This window comes from Macrosteles quadrilineatus, unplaced genomic scaffold (assembly GCF_028750875.1).
Source record: "Macrosteles quadrilineatus isolate MER2022 unplaced genomic scaffold, UCM_ALF_1.0 Scaffold_1__1_contigs__length_201487025, whole genome shotgun sequence".
Classification (NCBI taxonomy): Eukaryota; Metazoa; Arthropoda; class Insecta; order Hemiptera; family Cicadellidae; genus Macrosteles; species Macrosteles quadrilineatus.
Window position 1 is genome coordinate 184,547,207 of NW_026542594.1, and position 27,414 is coordinate 184,574,620.

The window sequence follows — 27,414 nt, forward strand, 5'->3', positions numbered from 1 at the left end:
TAGAATGCCTGGGAAACATGCCCGATAAAAATTTAAATAATATGTGAAATTCACAGAAACCCTGGGCTTATGAAAAGTTTTATATTATTTCCATGGTAATCCGATTCTTTGATTGGTAATTTATAAAGGAAATGCAGAAAACTAATTTAAATATGTACATCTAGAATTACATTTTGTTCGAACAGTTTTGATTGTTTACAAAGTAGTCGATAACTGAACTAATTTTAACGTAATATATTTTACTTTATGTTAGCCTAAGAAAATACAGCTTTACAATTTACTAGACGTGAAAAATAATTATTTTCACAACAATCAATTTTGTGATAAATTTCTCGTTACTTCCTCCCCCCCCCCAGGGCTACGGTATATGGAGAAAGCATTGTTTTCGTCAAAATTTTCGAGTTTATGTTTTGAGTGGATATAGGCCTATCCGTTTTGGGCCCCCTGAACCCAAAAAAGTGGTTTTCTAAGTAATGTCCAAGTGATTTTTTTTTAATTTTTTGAAATGTTAATTTTTAATGTTGATTTTCCCATAAACCCCATAAAATAACGGAAAATAGGATTTTCTCGAAAATGACCAGAACGATTTTGATAAAAATTAAGTATATTATAGTCCTTTAAATTCTGAACAAAATGGTACAAATCACATTTTCGTAATATACGGTTCCAAAGTTGTTGTAACTTATGTTATTTTTCCATAAATTAACAAAAAATCTGATTTTAGCAAAAAAATCTGTTTTGATTAAAATTAAGATGTTATGGTCCTTACAATAAAATAGTGCCACCCCCATTGCTGTAACAATACCGGTTCAAAGGTTATTGCAACTTGTGATTATGCCCTTTAAATTATCATAGTTACACCCACTGCTTACCAAAAAGGTTGTTGACAAGCTTATTGGAGAAAGTATGTGTCAGATTGCTGATCCTGTTTTATTATAATTTATTTTCCTTTTTAACAGACGCAAAGAAAATGCGCCTCAAACGATGTAAATACATATTTTTTACGTAGTTCTTGCAGCTAGATTATATCGGTGAAGGGTTGTCGCCGAGTTTCAGTTGATAACAGCGCACAGCAGGGTTGCGGTTTGGTCAGTTGACAACCCTTTGGTTAGTTACTGGCGATTAAATACTGGTGTAGCTTCGGCATTTACCACATTGCTAATATCGTGTTGGTTTTTTTTTTTTTTTTGCAAATAGGACATGAAGAGTTATTGATTAGTCAATAAATCTCCAATGTCTTCGAACGAACGTAGATTTTTCTTCGTTTAACACTGTCAAATCAACAATAAATATCACCAAAGTTATCAAATGTAGCCATAAAAAACATAAATTATTACAAATCTAGAACCAGAAATAAGAAACTTTATTGTTTTAAGATTCTTCATCGGTGGTAGCCATATTGGGTTTTAGTCCCATAAGAGCAATGTTAAATTTGATAGAACATACTGTACCATCATTTGAAGCAGCATGCCCATGTTATGTATAAAGATATAGTTTTGAAAATTTATAATTAGGTTTAGAACATAGAGTAGAGGACTAGGGAATGAGTAAATTATATTTCAAATATTTGTTTTTTCTTTATAAATTATTTAAATAATGGTTTTATTAATGATCATTTACTTATTAAGTGGAGGGTAAATGGCAAAACTAAAATCTTGACTCCCTAGAGGACCACTAAACCTTAATTTTAACACCTTAATTATTACTTTATCAGGTTTTTTAGAAATTCTGTTACAAAGTTAACATTGCTCTTAAGGGACTAAAATCCAATATGGCTATAACTGATGAAGATCTCTACCCCGTCAATTCAAGATGGCGGCTAAACATGTCTCTATGGTACAAGCTCTTAACACTCTAAAACTAATTTATTTCCAATTGTTTTGTGTGCTGTTTGTGCTCTTCATATCAGCGCTTGTAATGGATAGGAAAAATTATTATTTAACTATTATTTAGAAGCTAAAATCACATTTGAAAAAGTGAAATATAAATGTTGAAAATTAAAACTTTATATTTATAAGCAATTGATTTTCCCAAAGCCAAAAAGTGGAGCAAAAATCATAAAATCAAATTTAGTTGACATTCAGTTGATACAAGCGCTCAAACGAAACATGAAACTCAAATAATAAAAACAAGCGTTGAAAAGTCTACTTGGTGTTCGGAGTCAATGGTAAACCCTCTTCATATTTAAACTTAGTAAAAATACGAACTCAATAATTATTTCTTCCTTTTTGACAGTTATTCTACTATTTATTAAACATACCCTCTTAGTTAATTTATTTTTCATCCTTATGGATCATCTAAAGACAATTTCATTTGGATTCCGTTCGATGCCCCTAAATGTGTAGCCTGACTATAAACATTTATTTTCCTGTTAACTTAAGTTTTTCAGTATAACTGCACCCGAATAAACTTATTGAATTATAATAGCGTGTCCTCTTATTTTAAAACTAGTGCTCAGCGTCACCAACGTCAGCTAGACATAAAAAACAAGCTTCTGCGCAATGGTATGAGGAATCTAATTTTGTAGGTCCATGATTGAAGGAATGAAATAATGTGCAATGTATTACGTGCGTGATAATTTTCTGCACTCGAGAAACCGTGTACCTCTCCAAAAGTAGTGTCACTTTGCGCCCTAGTTAAACGCAAATAACAATCTCATCTCTTACAGTCCAATGTGAACTGAAATACCTCGTTGACGTATTAAATTGATGATAAACTACGTAAATTAAGATAAATCTGGAACGCAAAGTAGGAGCAGAACAAATTAACACATTTTGTTCGTGCTTGATTTTTAAACACAGAAATACTGTAAAATATATAAATATATGTACCTTTATATAAATAGACACGTACTATATACAATAATACAATACTTATATTACGATAATAGATCAGATAATAAATAGCCTATTTAACCTAACAAAGGGGATTTTTCAACAACAAGGGCAGCTAATTAATGATCTCCAGAGAGTGTTCGGTGGAACTGCACATCTGGGCTTACAAGGGTGGAGCTAATTAATTTTCTAAACTTACCTTAATTAGGATTTTCACACTTGTCGCGAATTTTTATTTCTGAAGAGGAGACTCGCTATATAAAAATAAACAATGTTCTTTAGAAAGCATTTAATCGACCCTTTCTACATGTTGCTATTATTTATTCTGTATGGCTAACCAATATTTAATTAAGTAATTTAGTTGAATCTTGTCAATGTTTAAAAAGTTTTCTTCCTGCTGAATATAATCGTAGCCTCTAATACAAGGCACGGTGTTGGCGATGTGGCAACGTCGCACCGGCCTATTGTCATAGTACCGACAGTAATAACAAACTTGTACGAACGCAAACGTTGCATATACGCTTCATCCTGGTTCGGCAGGCCGGTACTGCGGTGTTGCCACTTCGAACGCCGCGGCCTTATATTAGCTTAGAGGAGCCTATGATAATATTGAATGTGAATATGTTTTAGCTAAATTTTCGAAGTGTAAATACAATCCTTCACAGCTGTTGTTATACAAATATTCAATGAACAGCTGTAGATACATGTTTCATACCAAAACAGCTGATCATTCGAACTATAAATTGTCTGGGTAGCCGAGTGGTTATTGCTCGCCTTCAAATCTGAAGTACGATGGTTCGATTCCAATCGAGATCGTTACCAAACCCAGATGTAATTTGACTGTCAATATACCGATACTAGTTATTAATGAGGCTGTCTAGCAACAGGTCTACGGTAGATGGTAACAAGCCAGGGTTTGGTCGGTTCCCTTTCAAGAAAAAAAAACATTGGGAAATTCCATTGGCTCAGATAGACGAAATATGCAATTTGGAAAATACCTCCGCCAATTTTTTACTATTCATTTCCTATGTTATGTCATATACAAAATAATTTAAAAGTCTATTACTGTTCTCAACGGCTTGAAATTTGAGTGACAATTGCCTGGCAACAATTTTTTTTTAACAACTGACTAATGTTCTTCAAACTAGGCTCAACCACCAAGCACTAAGATATTAAAGGAATTGCCACTTTTCGCTTAATCTTTGGTTCTTATTCACTATATTATAATTTATTTTCTTTGTTATTTTTATAGGGGGTTCAGAAAAAAATTAATAAACAGCTGGTAAACATTTAAACAGCTGGTAAACATTTAAACAGCTGATTACTGTTTAAGCTCAGTTTTGCCATGAGATACGAAGCTATTAAGGAATTACCTCTGCCACCTAAGCCATCCATCTTCTGTAAACTGCCCAAGCGTCATCCTTTTCTCTCTCAGCGCCTCAAATCTGTTTTAACTCACTCCACTAACTTTTTTGATTGACTCATAACTTATAAAGCTTTTCCTCAAGTCAAGTTGAATACTACTCCAAACTGGGTGATTTTATATTGTATATTAGTGTGAATATTCTTTATTTAAATTATGATTTTAGTATACAGTTAGGCCTAAATGTTATAACTTATTTATTTAACTAGTATTATTAACTTAATTATTCTAAATTTTACAAGTCAGCCACTGATAATCACAAAATCATTAGCTCTTTAATAAGTATCTTTATAGAAGGATAAAATAACACGTACACTTTTTTGTAATATTAATCATCATTGTATGGCTTTCATTGTTGGCAGCCGTCGTAGTAAATAAATGAATATAAAAAAACCCAAACGTGAATTTTATAAACGTAGAATACCTTGGAAAATGTATATGAAATCATAGTATTTTTAGCGGATATAATATATGTCTTTCTACACCACTAGACATATTTATTCTTATTTATAGTGACAAATAAAATTGCAAATAAATACAAAATTGTTATGATATAGATAGATTTTAACCGGTCACTCTGGCCCCGATCAGGATCAACCAAAAATATTTTATTTTTTTAATTCTGAAAATGTACTTAAGTAATCACATATTTAACAGAAATGGTCCGTGTGCGAATACACCAACTAGTTAAAACGAAACACATGCTGACAATGATAACATATGATTATTGCTGTTGAATCAGCTGGTTGTCCCTTTCAATTAATGATGCGAATAAACAAAACGTGTAGTTTTAACGAAAAGTTGTTTCATGTCAAATGTTATTCAATAAAACATTTTAACTATACAACGTGTAGAATGTAACTTCCAACCCCATATTTTATAACAATTAATGTAGTCGGAATATTTCCAATTACAACTGAACCAATTACAAGTTGAGTTCAGTAGTTCATTAGTCTCATAATCCAAAGCTGATGCACTGCCATGGAATCTCTATAAATGTTATTGTTTATGCTTAATAGTGCTCTGATTATGGTTTCTATTGTTTTAACTATACATTACCGTCCTTTGTTTTAATCTTAACTGATTTGAGGGATTTAAGTGATTGTAAATTAAGCCGTTCGTTAAAATGGTGTACCTCCTTAATTAGTGTGTGTAAGGAATGTAAGCAATACCATTCATTGTTCGTCTGTATCTATTCATTCAAACATTTTATGTGAAAGAGAAGGTATTTTTTAATATACAAAATAAACCTATACAACCTAGTTTGGTGTATATTGTAGAACAAAATAACTGGTGTAATCGGTATAACAGAGAACAGAAAATTTTATTAAAGGGTGAATGATACTCTATTTTATACTTTTTTCCTTATTCGGTATTCTCATATATGCAGATGTAGTGATTACAATAACTTTTATTTCTTTAATGTACTTAAAAATATACCATTTTGGTTGAAATCCTAACACTTATTTTGTTCAACTTTCCAGGAATATTCCAAGAATCAATTCAGTAAAATTCCTACATCATAGCTTAATTGCACACACAATAAAAAAAAATCAAAATGCATTTTAATGGCAAATGCTACTGAGATAGGTACAAACATACAGATGATGGTTTAAATTACTTATATAATTTGCCTAGAAGCACAATCTTTTACTTACTAATTTCGGAACTAGAGTGCTTTAAATCATTAAATAATTAAATCACAGTTTGAACTATTATATCACAATGCATATTATAAAAGGTATTTGTGTGCCAAAATATGTGACCCGTTGGATTGGGCTTTGATTCCACATTATCTATAGGATATTCATATTATTAAAATTAATTGTCAAACATTTACTACAGTGTCTTAATACTAGAAAACATCTCCACCAATATCCAAACTTTTGATTCGCGTTCTTGAACCTGTTCAGTTATTGAACCTGCTATTGAACACTGCCATAATACAGTAAATCAGACGATATTTGCTTTAAAATTTGAACTTAATTTATGGAAGTTTATTTTTCATTGTTGTTGCTAGCCCGAGGATTACGTTGAATATAAAAATTGGTGTAAATACCTGCTTCTTGTAATCCAAAAATGTATTTATTTATTGATGAAGACGTCTGTAAGATTTCAAAGACTAAAATTTTATGTTGGATTTGAGAATGGATTTAATGTCCAGAAACAAGTAATACATGGACTACTGGTCAAAGGTACGGAACCTATCGTATATTCGTACAATTAAGTCTTGGTGGTAAAAATGTTTAGATATTAACGATACTGCTTCAACCAATAAAGACAAAACTGTGCTTTACATGTTTTTAACTGTTTTGCACGTTTTACCAGAACATTTTTAGTTACAAAATAGAATTTTTGTCATCGAATGAATCAAGTTAAGTGCTGAAAATATCTCGATTTGCGAGAAAAGCAATTTAGTGGGGACCTTCAACAAATCGGCAATTTGGGGCAGATATCCATTATTCCGAATCATTGGCCTTATAAGAATGATGAGGATGAAGAGATTTAATCAAGTCCGCTAGTTTCGATGTCTCGAGGTTTATGAGGGGGATGGGGTTATAAATGTTGTAGGACGCTGATTTTGCCTTTGGGACACTTCAAAGTGACCCAAATTGCTTGGGAAAGCTCTAAAACCCCAACACGTGGTTTGGAGAATGAAACTAGACATTTTATGTTATTCTAGAAAATCAAAAGTCAGTACTCCTGAATATAATTTTACACTGTGTCCAGATCTGACAAAATGTATTACTTTGGAAGAGCCAGAGAGTGTGTGATCCCTCTAGCACGAGCTGAAAAAAAACGTTTTCAATCGTTAGTAAGGGATCATAAAGGATTTCCAACTGAGATGGCCAATTGAAGAAGTCTCGTCCTACTGCGCTTGAAAATCTAGGCGATGAGATTTTATTTTCAAACGAATCTACATCTGCAGATTCGTTCCATCTGTTGTTTTATCTTTTATTTTTACCTGTTTCAAAACTTTTGTCCGGTCTGTGGTCGAAAATTAAAGATGGCAGGATTCTATTCAAATTCATACTTACCAAGTACTTGGTACAACTTTTGGTAAGAAACAACGTTTTTATATAATTTGCTACAAAAAACCTCGATAACTAGGGTGTTGTGGTCAAATTAGATTTACTATCGAGGTTGCAATTACATGTGAGTTAGTAAAGGGAAATATAAAATCAAGGGGATTTGAAAATAATACTTGCTATCAAGGGCCACTTGTTATCGATGGTCTTGTTTTTGAGGTTCCTCTGCACTACATTCTGTTCGTAAAAAGGTTCCAAAAATGTGTTAAAATATAAATCGGTAAAAGCCAAAATCTCCGTTAGACTTAAGTGCTATATAAAATAAAGTTATTGGTATGGGCATCTATCAGGCACAAAACCTTATAAGGCGAAAGTATACTTTGACCGATTAACCTTTTTTACCCCTAGTTTGCAATAACATTTGTTTTAGTTTAAAAGATAAACATTAAGGTAATCATAAGTAGTCTTTTCGTGTCGGAATCGGTTGTTACATCTTAATCTATAGAAACTTAAGAAGATTGCGTTTTCCCAAAGATTGATGAATCCCGTCTCAAACAGATCAAAGGTAGAGAAGTCAATCGTTTGAGATTACTTTCTTTCTTCGCATCATAAAAGCTTTTATTTGGGTTCTCTTTTATTTGATTGAGAATTCCTTTATTGAGATTTTGTTGTTGATTGCCTTTTGTGTGTTTGCAGTTTTTGTCAAAGCGTCCATGACGAATTGTGAGTGAATAGACAATTTTGTAGCGTTTAGAGTGTTAAGTTTTAATAGTTTAAACTATTATTTGAGTATTCTGTTTTCCGGCTATATTAGATTGCGAATTGTTGTTTTTTGGCTTTTAAAACTCTCGCTGAATATACAGTATATTTCAAGTTTGCAATTGTGGGGAGATTGAAAGTCTTGTTACTAATGCTCAAATGCATTTAAAGTGTAGTTAAGTTATCATGATTCTAGTCATTCTAGAAACCATTTTAACGACTACAGTTAATAGATAGTGGATAAAGACGTTTTCCTTTATTTACCACTATGTACCAAGACTATCGCGGGGAGCCAGCTGGTATTGTGGTAGAGCTAGTGGCTTCCGAGACAGGTCCTGGGTTCAAATCCCGCCAATCACCCGGGGCTAATCACCAATGCAACCCTCTAGTACTAGCCTGAAGTAATGTGTAAAACAGTGCGAGTCTAATAGCGTCCTAGGATATGAAGGTGGGACAAGAACAAATCTATATTGCACTAGTCAAAGTAATTTTCTTGTTTGTTTAGTAGGCCTCTACTTGGTAGTAACACGTTCGTACAATGGAAACTCAAAAATAAAATCCTGAAAAACAAGTCACCATTGATAAGAAGTGCTATTTTCGAATACGTTTGATTTTGTACTATTCCCAATCACATTTCATTGCAAACCTTGATAAGAAGTATACCTTGATAACTAGTATTTTTTGATAATCCACGTGATATACTTGCTATCGAGTATATACAGTTTTAAAATGTATGCAGGGATGTATCCAGGGAGGAAAAGAGGGTTAGCAGAGCTTAGGGGACCGGAAGTTAACTTAGCGGAAGTAACCGTTGTGGAGGAAATCGAAGCTACTTCCAGCTGGCTACATGACAACAAAGTTTAAATGAATATCACATCTTTTGGTTGTTTTCTCGTTTCCCCACATTTGTTCAACACACAACTATCGGCTAAAAACCTTAAATTAATCGGCTAAAATTTTAAAATACAATGGGACCTCGGTAACAATTTGACCCTTATTAACAAGTATCATTTTCAAATGCCTTTAATTTCATACTCCCCTTGATTAATTGTTTGCAAACTTCGATAAGAAGGCAACCTTTATTAGAAATCTTATTTGATTATCCCCATGAGAGACGTATTATCGAGGTCCTACTGTTTGTTCCAACATTTTTACTGGCCCTTAAATCATCTAGTACTCGATTGTCACTACTGTACTTAGCCTGCAAGAGAATAATAACCTACTGAACTTATTCCCTGGTCTGTGGGGACAAATTTTACGTAACAAACATATTTCACTAAGGTGGTAGGGTGACGTAATTATTAAATTTTAACATTTATACATTTTATGAAACGATCCGTCGGTGCGTAAATTCAAACTACGATTGCCTTTTGATGGCTTGTCTCTGTTTATCAATTAACTGTGTACTGTAAATTTGTGCCCGTATGAACGAATAGTCTTTGATAACTTAGTGGATAGCATTGCAAAAAAGTAAAGTTTTAAATATTTTTTTAATAAAAAAGGTTATTATGGGCAGAGAATGCATAATAAATAAACGTACATACAGAACGATTGCTTGCATAAGTATTTTTAAAGACTATGACGACTGGCTAAAGCCATACAATAAATTATAACGGTATTTACGTAAATTGTAAGTTAAGAGCGGTTACTAACTAAATGCCAGTATTGAATACACAACCCTGAGATTGGCGTGTTGTTAATTCCACTTTACGACAGACCAATCAATGTAAAATGAAGACAGAAGGGTAAGGGATGCAAAATTTAAACATGAATGGGGTTGCTAACATCAGCTATGCATTGATCGGTAGGGTGAGTCAGAGAAAACGGATTTCGGATCCAATATTGTGTTGTGCGTGTTTTATATAAACTGCAACGATAATGACATTTTGCACGAATATTTAGAAGTAGTTATTTTATGGATCAGTAAATAATACGTACTGTTATGATTAAGATTTGTATTTGTATTTGGATTTTATAGCTTTTGTATGGGAAAATCTTCAATCTTTAATCTTACTTTAACGTTTGGTAAGCGAGAAAATTGATATACATTATATTAAACATGTCCCTCATGGTTTGTGCTAATTTGGTGACGTGTGTTTGTACTATAGTCATATTACCAGAAGAAAAGCAATAGTTAATAAAATTGTTTTATTTTGACTTAGTTTTGATTTTTGAAGTTGTTTAAATTAAAAGTAAATATTTAAAATGAAATCGTACTATTCATATAGCAGACGCAACGAATCTTAAAATTGTATTTAGTTGATCCATGAAGATCATACCAATCTATGAGGATGTATATTTTTGCCTCTAGGTTCTAGTCCAAAATCGTTTTCACAATATTTTAGGCTAGGTCTAGACATGGTTGCAGCAATATCACTTAGATAACATCCTTTGGCGGTATTCGAACCCGGGACCTCGGCGACTGAAGTCCCGCGCTCTACCACTAAACCAGCTCCCTATCAGAATTCATGTTAAATCCACTGTATTTTACTCAATTTTGACTAACAAGCCTCAATAAGCTCTTAACTTAAATTATCGATTTAGAATTTTTGGTTTTCGTCCAACTTGATGAACAAATTACGGACGATCACAGAAATAAGCACTACAATAATAATCATATTTGGTTAAACATAAAATAAATGTAATTTAACAAATACAGAGGAATACAAAGTGAAATAGAACTAGACAGGTGAGAGAGGATCGATGTGAAATAGGGGCGAGAGGAGTAGCAAGAATATTACCTTATGTAAATGAGACTAGTCTAGGAATAGTGTCAATTTATTCACTACAATCACGTTGGGATCATTCAAAATTGTATCTCGTATACATAATGCTTCCCAATGTTCTATTTCTGTATTAATTCTGTGATGTTAATGATTATTGCAGACGATTCCCATCACTGAGACACTGATTACCTAAATTGAAGTTTCGTGATTTGAATTTGTTAAATATTTATTTTAAATATTTGGAGATCGATGTGGTCTCGTTAGAGGTCCGGGTTCAAATCCCGCCAAATCACCAATGGATCTAAGTGATAACGCCACAAAAAACAATCCCGAGCTCGTCCCTATCGCCTTAGGATAAAAACATTTTAAATACGTAACGAAAGTTGGCCAAACATCATTTTACTATGACACAAACAAACATATATACAAAAGTTTGTAAGACAGTAACAGGGTGAAACTATTTTGAATGGACCCATATCAATATTATTTTTTAACCTACATCATTATCTATTATATTTTAAAAGGTGATTTCCCATAAGACCTCATAAAATAACGGAAAATCAGTTTTTCACAAAAACTTTGGAACGATTTTGACGTCTCAGTTATTGCAATTTCTGCGGATTTTACCTATAGAAAATCGTAGTTACTTCCACCACACTTTTGGGTTGTTGACAAGCTAACGGGAGAAAATATGTTTCAGTCTGCTAATAAAATTAATTTGCAATCATTATCATATTTTTCTCTTTATAATTGACCACTTTATGAGTATAACGATGATTTACTTATTTTGGTAACTTACTGAGTTTGGATTGAGTTGAAGTAACACAAAGATATAACAAATACCGTCACAATATCAGAACTTGTAAAATGCCAGAGGAGAATCTTTATCGATTCGACCTCGATCCCTGCTCAGTTTATAAACCACAATATTTGCATTTCCCTTTTTACCGAACATTGTTTATACAATCTGTTAAGTAATTATTACGCTTATTTGCATACAGTTCAAAGTTTAATTCTTCATTACATTAATGTTCACAAAACTATTTAATGTCACATGAATTTGATCAGGATAAGTTAGTTGTAAACAGTGAGCCGGTTTAACAATTGGAAACTATAGGATAGCAACGAATACATGATCGTGATAGCCTATATATATTTTTTGTCCTAGGACGCTAGGCGAGCCCGGAATTGTTTTTCACATTACTTCAGGCTAGGCCTAGGGGTTACGTCATTATCACTAAGATAAAATCCATTGGTGATTTGGCGGGATTTGAACCCGGGACCTTTAGGAACCGGAGTCCCACGCTCTATCCACTAGACCAACTCGCTCCCCCACATGATCGTGATTAGAAGAGGTTCATAATAAAAAACTTTGCAGAAGAAAAATAAAATATGAAACGCAAATGTTGACAGCTCAACATCACTAATTCACACTGACCAAAGTTAAAGGCAAGTTACTTAAACCTTCGCCGATTGTTACGAGCAGTTCATGAGCTACAAATATACATATTTGTAATAAAAAAAAATACCAATTTAATGGAGTATGGTCATTACGAAAAATGTGATGTTTCCAACAATATTTAAACTTTAAAAAGTCCACTGAGTGAAATTAATGAAATGCTCAACGGAAAGATAATTACAAATTTATTCCAAAAAAACACGTTTTTAATACAACAAGATTCGTTTTCTTTTCTCCAAAACAACTCCGATGCCAGACTGTAACGAAAACTCTTGAATATATTTTGAAAACGGAGATCTAACGAAAAGGGAAGCTGTTATCACTGCATAAGTCCCTCTGTGAACGGATGTTACCCCCCCCCCCTGCTTCTTTTCCCACCCCCCTAACCTGCATCGTGCTTTACCCCTCTGTAACCCACTTAAGTAATATCCTACCTCTTGCTTACATCCACTTTTCATCCACCGTCAGCAATCCAATAGCGTATATTGAACATTCTATGTCTGCTCTTTTTTTTGAGTGCTTATCACTTTTAACACACCTTTGATTATTGATATTATATTTTACCCCATATTACTTCAGACAAGGTTCAAAGGGAGTAGTTGCAATATGACTCAGATAAAATCCATTAGGGATTAGCGGGATTTGTACCCGGGACCTTAAGGACTGAAGTCCCGCGCTATACCACTAGACCAACTAGTTCCTCCGTCGTATTACAAGTGATGTTAAAATTGCAGCCAGTTTTGTACTAACAATTAAAGTGCAGTGTTTAGATTTAGCAGTCCTGATAATATTCTGCTGTAAATTACTTCTTTTGTGTTCATCTAACTTTTGAATCCAATTCAAAACATATTGTAAAAACAGGATTGTAGCTATTTCACTTTTTATATTTTACAAACTATCTAGTATCAAAAAGTAAAAGATAAAATATAATTTTGACTGTAGTGAACTACGTGGATTGCCATAGTCTCCTCAACTTGGCAACGTCGCACCGGCCAAGCCTGTCACCATGGTAATAACAGTAATTATAAACGTGCAAACATCAAACATTGTGGAGACGCTGTATTAGTGCAACAACTGTTTCGGTAGGCCTAGTCTGCGGTGTTGCCACATTTGTCTCGGCGCAGCCTTGTATTATAGGCCACGCATGGGATTGTTCGTATAATATGTATGTTCTATTTCTGTAACTGTATTGGCTGAATATTGGCTACAACTGATCCATATCAATTGGATGTCCATTGTCAAACCTGGTGTTAACCTCCATTCTTAAAAGGTAATCTTAATAGCGCGAGTATACAGTGTACGCATACCATTTGTATCTAAACAGTTTATGGTGTCTTTTACCTCATCGTATGCGGTAAATGTGAGTTCACATAAAACTTATCAACTAATGAGATTTTTCTAATCGATTGTTTGAAACTTATGGCATGACTCGAACAATGATCAGTAGTATCAGTGCAATATCAACAATAATGATCAATTAGTTCCAATGGCAGCTATTGATTCTACCTAACGACTTTGCTGTTACTTGGCTCTTAAGTTTATCGCAATGCTGATAAAAAATATAAGTATCCAATGTTTGGATTACATAAATGGCTAAAACTACGTTACTTAGGCCAGAATGTATTTTAAACAAGAATCTTTATTATATCAGAAAATTGGGGTACCTTTTAATTTTATAAACTGAAATCTGCATTAACAAGTTTTTATCATACCACGTGTGATTTATATTTGGTAGGCCCACGAAAATCTTAACATTTAAATCTATGAACTATAGTGATAACTCGAGCTACGGTACTTTGGGATGGAGTGCTTCTGTTACAGTCAAAGTATATAATTCATTCTATAAAATGACTAGGCATCAGGCAAAGTATGCAATAGAGCTCATTACAGTGGAACCTCGATAACAAGTCACCCTTGATAGCAAGGGTAATTTTTAAATCCTCTAGAATTGATTTTACCCCTAATCACATCTTATTGCAAACCTCGATAAGATGTCAACCTTGATAAGAAGTCTTTGACTAGATCTAATCTAAAATAACCTAACCTAACTATAAATTAGTTCATTATTCTAAAGGGTGTTTAGACTTGTACCTAACCCGCCATGTTAAACTTCCCTATCCCAAGCGTGATGTGTACAGTACAACTTCTTTACTTCTCTAGTGATGTAAAGTTGAAAAATACTCACTCGGTGAGGTAATGAAACCCATTTAAATAACATTGAGTGCTTAACTTAACCAATATACCTCTATGGAGCGAACGACGTTCAACGCTAGAAATCAGCTGTGTGCTTGAATTTTATTGTTATGTTTTGAAGAATTTTCCTAACCTAGCTTTAGTTTGTAAATAAACGTTACCGTTGGAAGATGAGTCAAATGGATGATGAAAAATATTGTTCATAACCTCCTGCATATTGTCGGGTCAGGTAAAATCGTGTACGTTACACGTTACGCAAGAGCGCGTTTACATCACTTAGGTAAATTATGCACACCTGCGTGGTATGAAAACGCTCTTACTACACTTGTAAGGTAAATAGCTATTTATAAATTTTTCTCGATGAATTTAAAGCACTAACCTATTACCTTAATGTATTGTATTACGGTATGGCCAAGGATGTTTTAAACAGCAATATTTATTGAAACCAATGTTAACAGTTTTTGGTGAAGCAATATTCCCCAGAAACTGTTCGGTCGGATCAATCAATGAGCAGCATAAAATCCATCCCAACGAGTTATGGCGCGTTGGAATTGAGTTGGATCAAAGTGTTCGCAGTTTGCTCTGTAGGAACGAAAATGCTTTTAGCCGATGCATCAAACAGCTTTCAATGTTTGGCCTGTAATCAACACAATGATACTGTAGTTTGGAATTTTAATGTCCATTAGGGTTAATATGGGGTTTAGGAAATTCTGATTGTTGTAGGCCCCTACTCTTAGTACAATAATGTAATTTGTGGGATATTCCCAATTGTTCACCATCACACGATTGCATTTTGATAAAAATATTCTTCATGAACGCTATTGTTATAGGTTATGTGTCATTAATGAAAATTTGAGAAAAATATAATACTTCATTCATACATTTCGTACAATAATACCGTACAAAAACACTTTGATATAGGCCTACTAAATTATTTGTTTTTGAAGCTCTTTAAAAAGGTCCAAAGAGAAATTTGGAAATGTTGTGTTTTGAGGGTCAAAAATGAGAGAACCCAATTTTTACCACATGGTGTCCCAGACCACCTTCTATAGCTTCTATAGCTCCAATATGAAAGGAAATACAAACCTAATTGCAACTGTAACTCTGTATTTTAACCCCCAAGAAATTCAGCAGAATTATTTTCAAACCCGAAAAAGCGCCCCGAAGGACAGATTTGGGGGGTAGGGGGGTGGTTTTTTGGGAAATTTTCAAATGTAAAAGGGGGTCGTGTTATACCTCATTTTGAAGGTCTTTGAGTCCTAAGTATTTTAGTGGATAAAAGTTTAAATTATCTTTATCCCTGTTTACAGGGTGTTCAAAAACGTAAACAATTGACATTTGAACCACTTTTCACTGCAAAGAGGTGGAATTTCAAAGAGGGGTTCAAATTTTGATAACACTTAAATTGCTTTTGGGACACCCTAGAACTAGCCCCTCATCTACCAATATCGAAGATGCTGTGCTCAAGGCTATCACTTAAAGACGTTTAAGTTTAATAGAATCTTGTTAACGAAAGAGACCAGTTCTTGTACAAAACACGATGTCAGCACCTCCACCCCCTAACCCACATCCACCCCAAGAACTGTCGATGTCCTCCCTCCCACCCACAACTTCCTACACAGTAAACCGTTTTAACTTTATCCTTCCCAACTTTCCTTTATTGCGCCATATCTCGTCCTTTGTCCACAAACTAATTTCATATCTTGCGGCCTTTGCTTTACAAACAATTTAGTGAAAGGTAATGATTTAAAAATACGTTATTGTTGTTTGTGGAACTGTATTTAAAGGGGTTGAGAGTCATTGTCGTCGTTGATAATAACTCAAACACCTGGGCATACCTTGATATAACCAGTTTATAATTTTTTTGTAAAAAAAGTTTGGAAGCAAACTAAATCAGTAAAGTTACGCTGTAAGAAAACTACAAACAAAAAACAAACGTGTTTACTGGAAATGAAAGTTCTAGCTTTGACTATTGATACAAATTCAATCCAATATTTTAGTATCCAATAGAGGTCAATGGTTTTAGTAACCGAGACCTGTATATTGTGGTAAAGATATCCGTGAAAATTAGACTGCCTCTTCTTGCTTTGGTGAAACAAATTGCAAGGTAAAATAATTTCTCAAAACTATAGAATTCCTTGAATAAAAAGTAATCACTAAGCCAATTTCGCCGTAGAATATCATCTGGATTTCTGAACGTGATTTTTAGCTTAACTTTATATTTTGTAAGTTACCAGGGTGAAAAACATCGTTCTTAACGTTCCTCAAAGTTATCTCTTGAGCTATTAATATTGCATTTTGTTTAACAACGTACGATGGACACAGATATAACCGTTCAGAATCCGTTTTAGAGCGGAATGGGTACATCATTATTATACTCTAACCCTTACTTTACCTTCCTAATAGTCATAAATCTAACAATTTCCAAGGTTTCATTAGAAGTTTTGCCCCACCCACACTTTCATTACAAATAATGATGTTCCCTAGGCGCTGCAGACATGCTATCTCTAATTGAAGACTTGTGGCTTTGCGTTGTGTTTGGTAATGAAACCAGTCCGATATGTCCGTAGGGACAACTGATGTTGTTGCATTGTTACTTTCCTGATGAAACATTTCAGCCATATCCGATGGTAAAAGTAAATGTTCTGTTATTTAAAGAAGGAACTATTACTTTCCTGAATTTCGACTGCTATAATGAATGAAATGAAATGTGTTGCATTTTTACTCTCTCTCTCCCTATGTATCGTATGACATATTGTTTAATCCTAAAGGGGAAGAGTATAGTTTTAGAAGGTAAACATTTTAGAGTTTTGGGTCCCTGAACCCTAGAAAGCTCTCGAAGTGATGTCTCTGTGTGTGTATGTGGGGGGGGGGGTACTGATCTACAGGCAGAATACATATACATGTGTGGTCCGATTTTTGATGAAATTAGGTTTGTGAGTACTTTACTATTGTAGTTTTTTCATATTTTTAAATAATAATCTTTTAATTGCTCTTTCCCATATATCTATCAGAAAAATCGGATTTTCACCAAAACGGCTCAAACGATTTTCATTCAAATTTAGTATGTTACAGTCTTTAAACAAGACAACCCCCCTATGATGTCAAAATTACGATTCAATAGTTATTGCAACTTTTGTGGTTCTCCTCATAAAATATCATAGTTACTCCCTTTTACAGTTTAACCCACATAAACTAGAGAGGGTTTTGTTTACTTTTGGGCCAAAAACGTCATTTGTTTATGTTCATGATACATACCGGGACTTTTCTAGTATTCGTAGCTTAACCCATGATAATTGTTGTCGAGATAAGATAGAAATTATTTGTCAGTTTGCAGTTTATTTTCTGTGGCCCCTTATGCCGTTCCAAATTACAAGTACAGACTATTCACTTGATTACCAAGTATTCATTATAATTTACTTCAGCAATGGTCAATGGAAAACACGTTAAATTCTTAAATTATACACATACTTTATGCTCGCTCGTTTAAGTAAAAGAAATTCAATCATTGTACATCAGATTTTTAAAAAAAGCGTTCGTCACTTAGTATCAAAGAAAAACTCTCCATTCCTAGTTGTTAATCCTAGTCAACGAATGTCCAAACAACATGCTAACATCTACTATAGCTAACTCAAGACATGCCAGGCTGTGGTTAATGGAGTTTCAGTCCTCCATTGACCAACTTTTCACGCCTCTACCATTTTGCGTGCAATTAAGTGAATTCCTCGGCTGGCAGTTACTTTCGAACTCATCTCTGGAACGGTATTCTAATTTTGCTTGGGGTGCGAAGTCGAATATTCATGGCACATGGAATAGTGGTAGTAGATTTTTTCATAGCGTAAAATAATAAGAAGGTTGTTATGTAGTTAATGTAGGTAACGCTTTAGTGAGGTGATAATGATAACTTTTATTACATTTTTGTGTTTATTTTATTACTTTTGTTGGGTATTTTTCAGAAGATGGCCGCCACTATATAAAATTCGGTAAACCACAGTTTAGGTTAGGGTATTTTTATGTTTAAAAAAAGTGGTGGCCCTTTTTAAAAAACCCTTTTGTTCACTCTTTGGTTAATCAAAGGGCGAAACAATCTTTGGTTGATTATAGGGCGAGGGATAATTAACAAATGTATACATCAATGGATGGACAAATGTATGAATATACATCGATGATAATTGATCATCGATGTATATTTAGTAATACAGCCAACCATTTTCATCGATGTATAATACTTATAGAGGGAGTAAATATCGATTGTCATTTTATGTCCCATCAGTGTCCTTTATGCTATGCCATCGGTCACAAAATGGCCGATCTAGTATGTCACATTATATTATGAATAATAATCGTACACCACGGTAAGTTGTCGTGTCAAACGACTATTAATTCTCGTATTGTACCATGCATCGTGTCCTAAAGCAACGAATACACTGGACGGTATAACTACTGTATGTTTACATGCACAAAATTGTACTTATGTTAGCACACTTCGTTTTATTTCAACGAGTGACCTACTGTTTAAACTTCACGAGTTATTGTACAACACGCTTAATAATGGCAACATACTCTTATTATCGTACAGCACAGACTGTGTCTTACCATAAAGTAATGTACGTACGAGTTTTTTTGCACAACATACGATTGTTATCGTACAACATAGACTATTATCTTACACCATACGATTATTATCGCCCAACATACAATTATTATCGCACAACATACGATTATTATCGTATATCATAGACTCTTATCTTACACCATACGATTATTATCGCACAACATACAATTATTATCGTACAACATATGGTTATTATCGTACATTAAAAGCGCCGGACATGGGCGCAGGTGTTGCGGCCGTAGCACGATTGGCACACATTTTAAGCCGATTTGGAATAGCACGACTGGCACACTCATTAGAGGGGATTAAGAAGGGTCAAACTGTAAGGTTCGGAAAGGCACGATTGGCACAACAGCCCGGTCAGGTAGTAGCACCCAGGTAGCCAGAATGAGGGAAATTATGAATAGTTTTTGTCCCCACAAATTCTCCGCTGTGGTGCTTATTGAAGTAAGCAAAATTAAGTTCGCGCGACATATCTGCTGCTACGGTTACTGCACTAGCTGGATCCAAATAAACAATCAACGTATGGTATTGTCAAACACTCAAACAATATGCAGCTGGGATTGGCATCAATGTTTTCAGAAAAGTACCCCTGCTTTTGGTGTAAGTATATCAGGTGTGGACGATTTTTAACAACGCAAGAAAATTGGTTCTTGCATCTAATTCCTTCAATTTAGGATTTTAATGAAAATTAAGTATCCTAATAGCTTAAGAAAAAACAGTTCAGTTCCACAATAAAATCCAGGTTGGAACCCCGCCCCAAGTGACTATTATCAACACTTCACCAGTTGATTTTTATCAATGTTATTTTGATTGCAAAGTACACTAATACTTATTAATTTTGATTGTATACACTAATAATTATTTATAGCAAAAATGTTCTTGCCACCGGTCAAAATACGCAGCTAATGCTGCGTCCCGGTCTTATCTGGCAATGTAAAGTTATTAAATTCGGTTTCACAAATGAGCAACTCTAAAAAATGCCCAACTGTTTTTAAATATTTTTAAATGCTTCAAAAGGTGGAAAAGGTGTGAAATGAAACATTAATACGATTCACGATTCTTGACACAAGTAATTTATTATCTTAAAAAAATGAAAATTTATTTACAACATCAATATTATAAAACCCATGTATGAAACTAAAAACAATAACAATTATACAAAGTGCTTTGAATTCGGTAATACAGAGCTTATAAACGATAGAATGAAGTAAAATCTATAATTTGTAATCGATGAGTATGTTGGATATAAATTTTACAATTACACCGAAGTACTAATAATATAAATGACAAACAGAATTTTTGTAGAGACCTAAGTGAGAATAATGAAACACTTTAAATGAATTAAAAAACTAATTTTAAGGCAGAATAGAAATGACACTGGGATAAACATAAATACGTGCGAGAACTGCACAATATGTTTATGGTAAAGATGAAATAATAACAATATCAATGATTTTTGTTGATAAACCTTTTTTCAATTTAGCTGTACTGCATAAAGATAGAAACATATTAATATGAATAGCAGTTTTATCAAGCTTTTAAAATTATTGGCTAAATAAAATAAATATGATGAAAATATATTGCACAAAAGACAAAAAGACTGCATAATAAATATAACAATTACGTATTGCGTTATGCCCATTAAAATTAATCCACCTAACCTAACCTGTGTCTGGTTAGGATGCTACATTCTCATTTAGCAATGTAGTAGACTAATGACTTATCTTGTGGTTTATATACAAAATAAAGTTAAAATACCAGGCAAATACCAAACAAAAAGTGGCAAGAAACATCAAACAGAAAATCACTTAACACTATTAAAAACAACTAACACTTAACTTTTTCTGTACGCTCTTACTACTTTGCATACATTTTACTGGCAGCAACCGCAAAGTCTTTCATTGACAAAATACCGCACAAAAACATTTGTTTGGCGTCGTCAAGTTTCTGTTGGCTCCTTTTGAACTTAGAGCCTGGGGGCCGAGGAGGGTCATTGATAGAATTAATCTTCACGTACACAAACGTTTGATAACTGATCAATTCTTTAGTGAAACAGAAAATGTCAGGGTGAGCATGGTAAAAGTTTTTTTTTGAAGCGTGAGTGAAACGATTCACACGGGTTGGTTGTAACATGGTTTTTCGTGAAAGAGGCCCACATTTTTGGAGGAAATTTAGATTCCTCCTCGATATAGTTTTCCACGAGGTAATCGGCGTATCTGGCAAATTTCTGGCCCTGTGGAATGGATGTCATGAAGTCTTCAACGAAGCAAGTGCCAACATCTTCGGGGCTCAAAAATGGAAGACCGAAAATTCTGTGGAGCCATTTCGAAGCCTCTTGCTCTTCTACGTTGTTGATGTCAGGGCTTCGATACACAGTGGCCAATCCAAGGTTTTGTACCTTTCGAAACCTGTAATAGCGGAAAAAGTTAAAATCCTTACAATGCATTCATTTTACAAAGTATGGAAATTGATACAAAGTACAATAAATGATTTTCCTCAAACGGTCCTGAAGCCCTCATGTGGTCCGGCCTAAAAAGCTAAAACAATTTTCTGTAATTGTAAAAACAAAACATGATAATAAAATAAACTTTTTTAGCCTCAATATTACATTCTGTTTTTTATACAACATTTTACAACCAAAACTGTTCCAAAAGAATGTCATGCAGGTATTAAAAAACATTCCTAATATTCCGTCGTGAATATTAAGAATTGATGTTTTTAATTAACTAAACATTGCAAATTGAGGCTGAAAATTAACATTCATGAGTTTAACATATCGCTGAATAAACCTAGAAATGTTAATTTGCAAAAAGAGTTACAGGTAATAAGTTTTTATATATCGGTCAAGTTACAACAAACATAAACCTTAGGCCCTCGTATTAACAATGAGTACTTTAGTACGACGGAGCTAAGTAGGCCTACTAAAACAGTTTCGAAATGCCGAACATTACTTTTTTGTGTTATATTTAAAAATTATTAAATGCAAACAGCTATAAAATGGTAATTATTACATTCATAATGATATTATTGTTAAAATTCGGAGCTTGGAAATTAAGAGAGAATTATTAATTAATTAATACAATAAAACAACTCGAAGGACCGAAAGATAATTAAATACAAAATACGACTATAACACAAACACGAATTACACGAATCAACAAATTAAATTATTGGAAAGGAGGACACAGAGGGTTTATACAAATGGAGGGTTTTTATGAATGAAGGAGAGGCTATTAATGTCTAGTGCTCACCCTTGGTTGTAGGTCGAATAGTGAGTTGGCGTCGAATGTCCATGGAACGAAGAACGAAGATCAGCCGGCCGGCATCACAGAGGAGAAATAATTTAACACTATAGCACTTCAAAAGGGGATAAATAGCCTCGAAGGAAATGAGTAGAGGTAATTAGGAAAAGAATGTTACATCATATTGAGACAAAGAGGGCAAAAAATCAGTAAAATTACCGAACCAGGACCGACCGTCGCGTCTAAACGTTACACCGCGAACGCCATATTTTTTACTCTTCCGCTTAGTAGCTACCGACGCCGGCTACTTCGTCAACAGGTGAAAACAGATTTACCAACCACGCAAAATGAGAATTTTTTATGCTAACAGCAAACATTGAAAATCGTTGAATTAAAACTAAACAATTATAAAAAAAAAAATTAAAACCACACTCACTCTTCTTGCGAATGACTCATGTCAATTTGGGAATGTCATACCAGCTGACCTGATTAGCCCCTCTACATTCCTACAGTACCTAACCATGACATCATTCTGTCCTTGTTTGTATTGATATGCAAAAAACATACCAGCCCTTACATTCCTGGGAATGCCTAACAAATACCATAGACAAGCAACACACCAACAGTGTGTCACACAAAGTAGCGAATTTATATTTTGTACTAGAATGAGAAAAATAATATTGTAACGCTGAATATAATACTCACCAACTTTGCGTCAGGTGGAACCGACAACCAAATATGTCCGCTCTTGGCCAAGTTTTGTTAAGAGCATTATGGATGGCGATTTCGAAGTCGACCATTATTTCTGCCAGAGAATCATTTCCAATCATAATCCTTATTTTCTTAAACAGACACTCATATGTCGCCTCCGTTTTGTTGGGGAGAAGACAAAACAAGACTGGAACATAATGTCCGTTTTTCACAATAAATATTGTGAAAAGCTGCTTAAAAAATTGGCAGCAGTATTCGAATGTACCGTCCATCAAAACTGTTGAAGTGGTTTTCAATTCTTCTACATTTGTTCTACAACCAAAAATAACAATGTGTTTCTCGTGATCGTTTTCAAGAAGGTATTGTTCATTTCGATCAGTGAAGAGGCTCAATTCGTCAAGGTGTTGCTGTGTTTCAACCTCAATGCTCTTCGGTAAGGGTGGCAGATTTTTCTCCTAGCTTGATAAATAACTTTCCGCATGTTGGATACATCTTTTTCCGTTAATGTTTCCTTGTTGCAGCAAGATGCAATTTCTTCTTTTAATATTTTACATGGTTTGGTATATAAGTCTTCTTGTGCCTTCCTTTTACAACTGTTCGACACTAATTGTCTTCCGTACTTAATTTCGTTGCCTTCGTGGTTATGCATAGTGATTGAATCATTTTCTTTTATTATCAACGGATCACCTAGAAACATATTTAGTTATTAGTCCATGAACGTTGTATTTATTAAGGGGGGTAATTTAGTAAAATCCACAAGTTTTACAACCACCATTTACAAACTAACATATCCCATGTATTAATATACAAAATTTAAAATCTTCCGGAAGAACGCGTGAGAAATCCAAAGTTAACTAAGGTTCACAAAAAGAACAAGAAAATAAAAGTTATAATGTGAAAATAATGACATTTGACACATGTGTTTGTTGGGAATTTAAAGGGCTAGATAACAAAGGTTTAGGGTTGCAAAATCTTCAAGAAAATAATGAATATTGCTTGTAAAAATCATGAAACAATACAAAAGTGTTTGTATGCCTCACATATAGGCAGCTATGCCTGTGCCATACAAATTTTGAAGCTAATAAATGTAATAGATTGGTCGTAATAATGTTACAAGTTTGAGATTTCTCTAATATTGATAAAAAACTACCGATATTATCCACTTTTTTCGTTGTCTATACTACTATTATATACACATTTGATGGTGTCTGTCCGGATGTTTATTACTATAATAGGTGCAATAACTACTGAACCGACTGGGCTTAAATTTTATATACAAAAATATAGCAACGATAGCAAGAATGGTAATAGGACTATTCATACTTCGATACTGACCGTGGGATTTTCCCCTTTTTCTTTAAAAGTTCTGAAGTGAGGTTTTTAAAAGTAAATATTGATTGGTCTTCATGGGCAGAACACTTGCAATTTTTATAATTGCTTTGGCATTTCAATGTAAAAAAAAAACTGCCAAATCGCATAATTCATAATAATTTCAGACAAACAAAACATGAATATAATATGAACGTTGATTTTTTTACATTTAGCTAATTTAGTCGTGTTTTGCTACACCTATGCTTAAATTATACTAACGAATATCATATATAACTAAATTGTACTGCGTTGATTTTTGTGTTCTAAAAATACTCTTATTTTATCTTAAAAAGCTTGCAGTTCACATATGACAAAATCATAAAACAACAATTCAAGCATAGTTTATGCATTGTAGTTCAAAATTCATTGTAATTATTAAAACTGCCAATATGAATTAAAACATGATATTATTGTTATTTTCCCAACCTTTCCTCAAAAAGTCTTGAAGTAAAATAATTTTCATAGGCTTTCTTTTGAAGACTCGTGAGCTTCGAATCGTAAACATAAATGGTTATATAATCTTACTTATTGCCTATAATCAATGACAAAATCACAGAGTGAATAAACTAACCTCATAATCTATATAAATAAAATTAGAGTGTTGTCTGTACATTGCTCAGAATCATATACTTTGCAGGTTATTTTTACGTTTTATACGAATTATACGAATCAAGATTATTTCTTCTAGCTGTCACTGATATGTTTACATTGAATGTTGTTTACAAATACCGCAACCAATTCCGATCACGTTTTGAAAGCAAATACAAACCAAGTAAGATTAAAAACGTTTTCCCTTACATAAAGGATTTAATTAATCGCAAGTGCAATAATTTGTTGGGTATCCGTAAATGAAAATAGAGATTCTTTGTGTATCAAATTGTTCTTGAGTTTTGATAACCGGGAAAAAGACCTTGAATATATGGCTGGGAAATATTATGTTTTATTCGTCATGTGTATAAGTGTACAGTTCGTGTATGTGTTTCAAAAACTCCAAGACGCACCTAATGGGGAAGCTCAAGACCTTATATTAGGTCTGATGATGGCGATTTAATTTTGCCGAAATCTCCTGTAATAGGATACATTAGGATCGACCGGCGGACACAGGTAATTTAACCTTTTATTGATTGTCATACCGATCCGGAACAATAACAAACAAGGTTACAACTGAACAAGGTTACATATGAAGGTTTCAACTGAATACTAAAAGATCCCCGTGCGTAGAACGGGTACACAGCTAGTTATATACAATATTTTTTTTATATTCAAACAGCTGTTAGTTATAACAAATTCTATTGCACTAAAACAAACTAAAGATTTTAAAGACCGCTCAAAAAAATAAATTAAAACCTCTAGTATTGTATTATGTATAGTTTGAATAATCTCTCATCCTCTTACCGAATAAATGAACTTATCAATGATTATAGCATAACACATAGTAAAAATAAGTCAACCCTGCGTGTATCATTTCATTTTCATCCAAATGCTGAATTTGTATAGAAAACGCTGAATGTTTACTGTTGTTATATTAAACAAATGGTATTATACCAAAAGCTAGAGTAGAATGTTAGCTCCGGCTGCTAGACTTTTTAAATTTTTAAAATGAATTAGTAAAAAACTGAAACCCTAAGCTAAAATTATGGCTTAGGCTTCGACATTCCCTAGTTCTCAAAATTATTTTTCTTTCAACACAAAAATCATGAAAGTCCGTCAAGTGGTTAATTTAGAATGGTCAAATAAAAACCCCTGTCGTGTTTATCATGTATGATGATGATGATATCTGTTAATATGTTTACTTAATAATTAGCGTGACAATGTAAGGGCAAGATACACTATGGACCTGATAAAAGAACTGGTTTGTATATTATGTTATTCGTTGACATTTTTATAGAGTAAATATAAATGTAATGAAACATAATATACTGTATTTATTATTAAATGTTTAGTCCTTGGTGTTTTGATAATCATACTAGTTTTGTCTGCCGTCTTTAATGCTAAATTTCATTTGTACCTTAAATAAATATGTATTAAAAAGTTGTTTTTACTATTTCATTAAAAATAAATTCCTTTTGGCATTGCTTGACAGAAGCTAACTTCATAATTTACAACTTTTTATAGCATAGATTTAGTTTATTTACCATTTCAAAAGACTACTGATAAAGCAAACCCACATTTAAAAATTTCATATCAGCTGTTATATCAGATGTTAGTGTTGCTAATGACTTGTTGTGATTGAAGATTTTTGATTTATTGTTTAAGACGATATACCTAAAATATAATTTATTTCAATCTAATAATTAGTAGTTTTTAAAATTTCAATATTGTAATTTTATGGGTAAAAAATAAAGAAAAAAATGTGTAAATAAGGGGGATGAAGACAAACGTGTATATGAAAATGTGATTCGAAAAAAATGGTTAGTTTTTCTTATATCAGCCTACGCATTATTATAATTTATCAAACCCAAAATTACAGGTTTCACTACTTGCCAGATTTAAAAGCCACAATCGTTTCTATAGGTAAAGGCAATTAAGAAGAATTTTGCTTCTTAGTGTTGGCAGATCCGGATGTGTAACTATTTTACACAACAGAGTAAATATCAAAATGCAGTTCTATTTCGTGCCTATCTTCCAGTTCCAAACCACGGGTACAACAGCTAGTACAAATTATAAAATGTTAAGTAAAATCTTGAAACTCCGTAATGTAAAATCTGACAGTATTTAATATCATTTGTTGTCACATTAAAATCAAACGGGCCGTTTCAGAGGTGTGATACCATAACTGAAATTTCCATAATCTCTGCGCGGACAGTACAATTATTGCTTTCGGCTGTCTACATAAAATTAATCTGATGGCCTTATGTTATATGCGCTATCTAACAACTATCAAATATAAATAAGATGCGACACGTACCTTCTGTGATGCACTTTGCTTGACATCTTGTCCTTCTTCTTGTCTCACAAAGCCACCTAATTTTCCCACATTTGAATGTATACCTACTGTTTAGTGTACCGGTATCCATCCAATATAATGCACTCCTGGCCTCTCTCACTT

The 27,414-nt window shown here is 33.5% G+C and overlaps 2 protein-coding genes across 7 annotated transcripts in view; one reads left to right on the forward strand and one right to left on the reverse strand.

Annotated features, from left to right (window-relative positions):
- Positions 1-27,414, forward strand: part of LOC128991540 (tRNA-dihydrouridine(16/17) synthase [NAD(P)(+)]-like) — a 123,621-nt gene that overhangs the window by 47,521 nt on the left and 48,686 nt on the right. The window lies entirely within an intron of this gene.
- On the reverse strand, positions 21,104-27,299 carry LOC129005056 (uncharacterized). Its single transcript, XM_054433837.1, has 3 exons — positions 27,274-27,299; positions 22,989-23,306; positions 21,104-21,449 (listed from the first exon to the last, which is right to left on the reverse strand). Exons 1-3 carry the CDS (start codon positions 27,297-27,299, stop codon positions 21,104-21,106), a joined length of 690 nt encoding a protein of 229 aa, XP_054289812.1.